Source organism: Notolepis coatsorum (assembly GCF_963971535.1).
Source record: "Notolepis coatsorum genome assembly, chromosome: 19".
Classification (NCBI taxonomy): Eukaryota; Metazoa; Chordata; class Actinopteri; order Aulopiformes; family Paralepididae; genus Notolepis; species Notolepis coatsorum.
In genome coordinates this window covers 16,601,202-16,609,675 of record NC_140183.1, presented here as the reverse complement: position 1 = coordinate 16,609,675, position 8,474 = coordinate 16,601,202, and the positions used below count along the sequence as shown (strand labels likewise).

The 8,474-nt window shown below is 41.9% G+C and overlaps 1 protein-coding gene and 2 long non-coding RNA genes across 3 annotated transcripts; 1 reads left to right on the top strand and 2 right to left on the bottom strand.

Annotated features, from left to right (window-relative positions):
* Window positions 1-195: 195 nt before the first annotated feature.
* Window positions 196-877, top strand: LOC311246728. The gene is made up of 3 exons (XR_014620814.1): window positions 196-315; window positions 445-593; window positions 739-877. It is a non-coding gene; the product is annotated as an uncharacterized lncRNA (long non-coding RNA).
* Window positions 590-1,426, bottom strand: LOC311246729. The gene is made up of 2 exons (XR_014620815.1): window positions 1,286-1,426; window positions 590-1,060 (listed from the first exon to the last, which is right to left on the bottom strand). It is a non-coding gene; the product is annotated as an uncharacterized lncRNA (long non-coding RNA).
* A 2,598-nt stretch (window positions 1,427-4,024) lies between these two features.
* LOC311245701 (complement C1q-like protein 2) lies at window positions 4,025-5,569 on the bottom strand. Its single transcript, XM_084335644.1, has 2 exons — window positions 5,346-5,569; window positions 4,025-4,628 (listed from the first exon to the last, which is right to left on the bottom strand). The coding sequence occupies exons 1-2, from the start codon at window positions 5,566-5,568 to the stop codon at window positions 4,141-4,143; spliced, it is 711 nt and encodes a 236-aa protein (XP_084191770.1). The 5' UTR covers window position 5,569; the 3' UTR covers window positions 4,025-4,140.
* Between the last annotated feature and the right edge of the window lie 2,905 nt (window positions 5,570-8,474).

Below are 8,474 nucleotides of genomic sequence, written 5' to 3'. Positions count from 1 at the left end.
ATCATGAATATATACTCAAAATATTTATTTATGTCCTCATTCTAGATTGGTGTGATTTTCAAATGTATACTTGCTTGAATAATTCTAATCTACTGTAATATACTCTAATGAAATATCTGAATGCAATTTCTTTTTTACTTTAGACTCAAAACCGGCCCACCAGCTCGAGAAGGTTTTGCTAAACACAAGGATCATCAAAGATGTCGCCAAATTGAGTCCACACCATCAAACGTCTTCATTGGAGTCCTATCACAGTGTGATTTTACGTTTTGCCCCAAAAAACGTGGTTTTTTCGTACATAGGAATGCTTTGCAGGTATTTTATATTGTGTACAAATGACTAATTATGGACTCCTGATTTGTCAAATAACTCATTATGTTGCATTAGATAACCTCAGATCAACTACAAATATATTGCTTGTGCTTATTGAAATTTTCCTTTCAGACTATACCTAGCTGCCATGCATTTCAATGAAAACTCAAATCGCCAGCAAGCCATAAACGCTTCTGGAGAGCCGGCGTACAAGATGAGTTTTCCAAAGGCCAAAAAAGGTGGACACACAATAAAACCAAGGAAAATCCCAGCGACATTCAGTAAGTAAAAATATCAACATTTATTATTGCACACACATGACCTATATAAATAGAAAAATATTTCCACTTACAGTGGAATACAATAAATTGAATAAATAATAACCTTTTTAACATGACAAAACAAATAACAATTTCTCATTTACAGACTATGTCAACCAGCTGATGGCGCTCCTGTTTGACTCCGTCGTTCGTGACCCCCAACAATATATCCAGGTGGTAGAGGCGATTGCCATCCCAGAACCTTTGTGCGCACAGTTCGACAGGCCTTCCATGGAAGAAGCGGTAGCCGGCTATGTGTCACGATTCAATCCTGTACCGGTCTGAAGCCAGTATAGACACCATCAACATCCGGAAATTCTGTGCGGATTCGAACCACGACACAGGATGGGATTACTACCCTCACTCTGCGGCCTAAGTAGCCGAAGCACCACGCGACAAAGCATCTGTACGCGATATATCTGAAACGGCTGAAGAAAATCAAGTATTATATTTATGCACAAATAAAATAAAAAAAAAAGCTGGGAAATAACCATTTGTCATGTCATGTCATTGGACAGTAGCAAGCATTGATTATATGTGATGTGCAATAAGGATTAGATTGTGTTTGCAAGAAAGATTAGTATAGTCTGAGAGATGCAAGATGGAGAAACACCTGTAAAAAAATATATAAATCTGTAATAAATATTATTTACTTATTGATTCCGCTTTCTGGTATCCGGCCAAAATCTGCCTTGTAGATATTAGTTGCCATTTGGATGGTATAGGGGTTGAAGCACACTGGATCCAATCCCGGATGATCAACCATGCACAGTAGTCCAGTTGGTTCCTGGTTAATTCGACGTCTGACCTATATATATAGAAAATTAAATCGTTAGCCATATGCATGGTTTTCAGTGCTACCAAGATGCAAGTTTGTGTTACTACTTTACCTGTGGAACTTCCATGCAGCATACATTCTCAGTCTCTGTTGGCATCCGTTCACAATTTCCGCACGTGCACCTAGTAGATTTGAGGGTGAATGAAATTATCAATCAATGGAGGCCAGAGAAAGACTTTCGTCTTGTTTACATCAGGGTCCCCCAATTTCAATCGTCAAGTACAGTTAGTGTCAGTCAGTACAATCAGTCACACTGTTCACAGAAGCAACAGTCAATCATCTTTATCTTTCAGTCACACTGTTCACAGAAGCAACAGTCAGTCATCTTTATCTTTCAGTCACACTGTTCACAGAAGCAACAGTCAATCATCTTTATCTTTCAGTCACACTGTTCACAGAAGCAACAGTCAATCATCTTTATCTTTCAGTCACACTGTTCACAGAAGCAACAGTCAGTCATCTTTATCTTTCAGTCACACTGTTCACAGAAGCAACAGTCAATCATCTTTATCTTTCAGTCACACTGTTCACAGAAGCAACAGTCAGTCATCTTTATCTTTCAGTCACACTGTTCACAGAAGCAACAGTCAATCATCTTTATCTTTCAGTCACACTGTTCACAGAAGCAACAGTCTCCGAGCAGAGACTCTCATCGGGACAGAGTGTGTGTTTTCGACGGGCCGCGCGCGACAGAAGTACACAACTATTATATAACAGTAAGTAACTAATAGTGCAATTAATCAACTTACCAATCGGAAACGATGTAACGTAAGCCTCGATCGCTGTTGTTTGGGGGTTAGTGTCAGTACAATCTAACGTTAGTGAGTGTGTGTTTTCGACGGGCCACGCGCGACAGAAGTACACAACTATTATATAACAGTAAGTAACTAATAGTGCAATTAATCAACTTACCAATCGGAAACGATGTAACGTAAGCCTCGATCGCTGTTGTTTGGGGGTTAGTGTCAGTACAATCTAACGTTAGTGAGTGTGTGTTTTCGACGGGCCGCGCGCGACAGAAGTACACAACTATTATATAACAGTAAGTAACTAATAGTGCAATTAATCAACTTACCAATCGGAAACGATGTAATGTAAGCCTCGCTGTAGCAAATCGCCTTCTTCTTCTTCTTCGGGATCAAACTGTGGGTCGCTCTCTGGATCCCAAACATAATGTACAGCCATGTTGTATTAGTTAGTAAAATCGGTATATGTTTTTGCGTGTCGAAATAAAAACCTGAAACCTAAGACCTCAGACCTCTACCTGGATGGAATGACGGGGAGATGGGCGGAGCTATTTGGTGGGTGGCTGTCACTCAAAGTGTGGGTGGAGCCAAGCCAAATAATAGCCTGATTTCATGAGGCTGAAAAATGCTGGTTTTGAGTACAAGATTAGAAATATAAAACAATGATTATTTTTGGAATAAAAATTACACATGTGTTACATAGACTCACAGGAAGTGTGTAAAGTTGCCCAAATAGTGCTAGGAATAGCACTGCATGACACCTTTAAATTGAGTTCTCCCCTCCGATTATAACCCCCCTCCCTATCAAAGAACAGTTCTTGAATGTTTCCTGGAAGTACATGACCTTTTGCTTTATACATTAATTGTGCCGTTTTAAATTCCACAAGATCATTTAAAGGAAAAAAAACATAACTGGATGTTTTTGTATAGTATAGCAGTGACATATAGTATATCTGTATATTGTATAGTAGTGTACATAGGACTCATTACTTTTTTAATTCGTAAGCTTAGCATTGTATTGTATTTTTATCTTAGTACTTTTATCATGTCTATTTTATTATCTATTCAATTTTATTCTATTATTATTTGTATTCTTTGCACAATCGAAGCGGGCATGGCCACCTTCATTTCATTATATGTCTTGTGTATGTATGTGATGAACAAACCTCTTGAATCGTGAATCTATTACACAGTAAATACATTCAAAATCTAACATTTTCAAAAGAAACATTTACACACAGGGAAACATCTCCATACCTGTAAACACATCAGAAAGTTCAAGTTTCGCGGCTGGGTGGCGCAGCGGACTAAGCCCTCGTCACTAACGTGAGAGACACTGGTATTGAATCCAGCTGTCAGCGTTGCCTCTGGCTTGGCCGGCCGTCATACTGGCTCAATTGGCAGAGTCAGCGGGAGGGAAGCCAGTGGGTGGTAATCTGGTTGTTGTAAACAGCGACTCCTACAGGTCGGTCAGGGCGCCTGCACAGCGAGGAAGGGAGATGGTGAGGGTAGTGTGAGCCTCCCACACGTTACACCTCACCAATGAGAGTCCGCACTGGCAGGTGAAAAGAAGTGGCTGGCTGACTCTGCATGTATCGGAGGGGACATGCGATAGTATCTATCAACCCTCCCTAGACCGACCAGTGGGGGGCACATGCGAGCAACGGCCAGGAAGGGGAGGGAGGAATTGGCACGACTAAATTGGGATGGGAGAAAAACACAGAAAAACAGGAGGAGAAAAAGTGGACAAAAAAAATAAGTTCAAGTTTCAAGTTTTGTTTTATTTGTCACATTTCATTACAGTGGAATGCTTGGTTCTGTATGAGCCTCCTGAGACTGTGCTTCATACAGTAAAAGTTAAAAGAATAAAGACAGAATACTACTAGAAATATATATTAAAAAATATATATTTGAATCATTCTCTTCACAGAGGGAAGAGCAGGAAGCCACTAAATATAGTAGGTTTACCGCCATTACCAACAAGTCTGTGGGTATTAGGCATGCGAGTGTCTATTACATCTCTGGCTTCCAGCGCTATGATCAATGCACCAGAAGCATACTCATAACCTCCATTATCATATTTGTTATGTGTCCATCTGTGCATAAGGCTCTGGCCATTCTTATAGATGTCTATCTGAACATTAACATCATATTGATCGTCCATGCCCTCCGCAGCGAAGTAGTAGACACCTCTCACTGGTGCAGTGAAGGCACCCGTCACCGGACTGTAGGCGGCGCCGACGTTGACGAGGACGTTGTTGTGGAGGAGCGTGGTCAATGCAGAGACCGGTCCCACTGTGCTGCTCAAGGCGGCAGAGAAGGCCACTCTGCTCTCAGTCTTCTCGGTCTCCATGGCTGCCAGTCTGCTCTCCATGGCTGCCAGTGTGTGCTTCAAGGCTGACGTTTCTCTCTCTAAGATAAGACAAGGGTTGTATTAAGCCCACGGAGGGAGTGGAGGGCTAGGGGTGTTGGGGACACAGGGACATGTAATAACACAGTAACCACACAGGGAAATGTAATAACAGGGACATGTAATAACACAGGGAAATGTAATAACACAGGGAAATGTAATAACACAGTAATAACACAGGGAAATGTAATACCTTTTCAAAATGTAATAATGTTTTTCTTTAGAAGGACTTTAAAATGTAATAAAACTGGATAATGTAATAACTTGCCGGATAATGTAATAAATACGTGGAGCGGATAATGCAACAACTTATTACATTATGGATGTACAATGTAATAACATCTCAATATCATTTTCCCAAAAGATTTCTTTGACCTTCTATATATATATATAATCAATTACCTTTAGAAAATGTTTCCCTGATTCGTTTGGCAAGACCACTGCTACATCTGGCAGCTTTGTACATCTTCATAATACTAACTGAACTGTCAGTGACATTATCAAATCCAAGACATTCAGCCAAATTATCTCTCAAGCAACCAATTATCTTGGGGTATGTGGCTATAGTATAGGGGGCGGGTCTAACCTACGCCAATTCCAAAGGAATTTAATGCTGAGTCCAAAGACGCCTCCCACTTTTTTGTGACAAACAGACCCAAACCATAAAGTGATAGCACGGCACACTATTCTCCACGAAGACGCTGGATTTGAGGTGTTACCTGTAGCTCTCGTCAGCTCTTCCACCTTGGTCTTCTGGCTCTGAAGTTCAGTCTGCACGGCGCTCAGCTCCACCCGCTGACCCAACGCCATGTCCCTCAGCTCCCTCAGCTCCGTCCAGACGGCGACGTCAAAATCATCTCTAGCCGTGTCTCCCTCAGCCCCCACAGCACCAGACAGACTGAGCAACAACAGCAGCAGCGGCTGAGCGGCGGTGACCCACATTGTTAAACAAGGCTTTAGTTTAGTAGGTAGAGTTCAGTGTCCTTTATACCCCCTGGTGAGTCAGTCCAACCAGTCTAACCTGTCACAGTAGGAGGAGGAGCAGGAGAGGTCAGTCCAACCTGTCACAGTAGGAGGAGGAGCAGGAGAGGTCAGTCCAACCTGTCACAGTAGGAGGAGGAGCAGGAGAGGCCGGAACTGAGCGCTAAAAAGTGTTATATTGTTTAACAGAAGGCATGGCAAGGCAATGTTATCCAAGTTATAGACATGGGTTTTATAGAAATATGACTAAATCTCCATGATAAACTATCCCCCTGGTTGTCATCATACCCAAATCGTGTGTGATTGTCCCTACCATGACTCAGCTTGTCAACAAACACGTTTGTTTGTTGTTCAAAAAATATTGAATTAATGTATTTATTTAGGCTACTTGTGGTTCCTTGTGTTTTTGTTTAGTTTGTATCATTTGCACATTCTGCTCACCATATCTCTATAACACCAGAGCTGCTCACCATATCTCTATAACACCAGAGCTGCTCACCATATCTCTACAACACCAGAGCTGCTCACCATATCTATATAACACCAGAGCTGCTCACCATATCTCTACAACACCAGAGCTGCTCACCATAGCTCTACAACACCAGAGCTGCTCACCATAGCTCTACAACACCAGAGCTGCTCACCATAGCTCTACAACACCAGAGCTGCTCACCATAGCTCTACAACACCAGAGCTGCTCACCATATCTCTACAACACCAGAGCTGCTCACCATAGCTCTACAACACCAGAGCTGCTCACCATATCTCTACAACACCAGAGCTGCTCACCATAGCTCTACAACACCAGAGCTGCTCACCATATCTCTATAACACCAGAGCTGCTCACCATATCTCTACAACACCAGAGCTGCTCACCATATCTCTATAACACCAGAGCTGCTCACCATATCTCTACAACACCAGAGCTGCTCACCATATCTCGCTAGATGTTCCCTGTGTTAACACTTCCTTCAGTCAATCCTCCTTCCAGTTTGCTGCTCCCAGCAGTTGGAACGAGATGCGAAAGACGAAAGAAATGGACAAATTGATACTACTTTTAAGGACTCTATCTCAGAGTTGTTTACACACACACACACGCACGCACGCACGCACACACGCACACACACACACACACACACACACACACACACACACACGTTACTGTCACCCAGCCTTTTAACTGTAATCTGTTCTGCTTCACGTATGCCCCTTTGTCATTTTATTTGGTTGTTTGATGTGTGTTTTAATTATTAATAAATGTTGTCCCATTTCCTCGTTACCCTTCGAGGGGACCTTTTGTCCTCTTGCCAGGCCATCATTAAAAATAATAATTTGTTCTTAATGGACCTGCCTGGTTAAATAAAGGTTAAATAAAATAATAATATAAATAAAACATCTATCACTTTTCTCCTGGTTCAAGCCAGCCACGTACCCAGCTCTCCACACTGCAGAGTGTTTGCATCAGTCCTGTGAAAGCAAACAGGTGCTTCTATGTTGGGAGAACAACACTTTACAACATGTTTTGTTTTATTTACCCAGAGAGATTAGTAGCCAGTAGATTAGCTGAGCACGTAGGTTCTGTTCAGGGACGTGCACAGGACTTTAGAGGGGCAGGTGCTCAAAGGCTGAAAAGGGCACTATACCTGTGTGTGTTTTAACCGAGCGTGCAAAGCCCTTTTCGGGCGGGGGGCCCCCTTTTTATGCTTTTTGGGGGTTTTTGGTGATCAAATATTGAATATTGAACTATAATAATCAGTGCAGGAGCTCACTTATCCTTGAAAGACACTTTTATCACTGACTTAAAAGGCCCATACATCTCCATAAATGCTTACCCTACAGACCCCAAGAAGTGATGTATATTCTGTATTGTTTAACACATTGACCGCCAGCAGCAGGGGGCGCTGATCCCCCTTCAGCGCCAGGTCTTTATTCAATGAATATAGTTTTAGAATGGCAAACTTGCGAGGATCTAATAACGCCGTTGACTGTCAGTGAGTTGCTTCTGGTCAACATGCAAAAAACAGATTGTTTTTTTATCCGTACATTTCCGTTTTATACCATTTTTAATATGAGTATGGTTTGGGTGATTCTGAGTAATTCCAGGAAAAGACGAGAAAAAGGCATTTTAGTGTAATCCAGTCATCACGTTGTAATTTTTCGGCTGATTATCTAATCATCCTGAAATCGACACTAGATTATCATTATTATATCTCCTCGTGCATACATGAAATGGCCCTCGTTTTTATTCCAATCCCGATTTGTATTTGAGATTCCCAAATCCCATCGGACTTGACTTCTTCGTGTCCCTTAATGAGTGTAACACCAGCATTCAACTGTATGCACCACAGCGGTTTCTATCATATCATCATCACCACCCACGCTATGCATAAAATATATAGGTCCGTGGAGAGGCACGCTGAGGAGGCTGTGCAAACTGCAATGGAATATGGGGCATCTCTCTCTCTTTACCTAATATTTTGATTCTATCCTGACATTTTTCAGTTGGAAGGGCAGTCTATATGTGTAACGTAAAATATATATATATATATAAATATATATTTCTTTTAAATGGCACTTTTTTATGAGGCTCAAAAGGGCAGGTGCTCAAGCACCCCTTGGGCTCTATGTGTGCACGTGCCTGGTTCTGTTCTCTTCACAGCTCCAGGCAGTCACACCTGGGAGCTTCCCAGTAACCTGAGCGGGTGACTTCCGATCAGAGGTCTACATTTACATTTAATCATTTTGCTGAATCTTTTATCCAAAGCGACTTACAAGAGTAACCATGTTCATCAAACAGTGTTGAAACTTGGGCGCTGCAGTGTTTGTTGAGTGCATAGTAGTAGAGACATAGCAGTATAGTAGGTAGT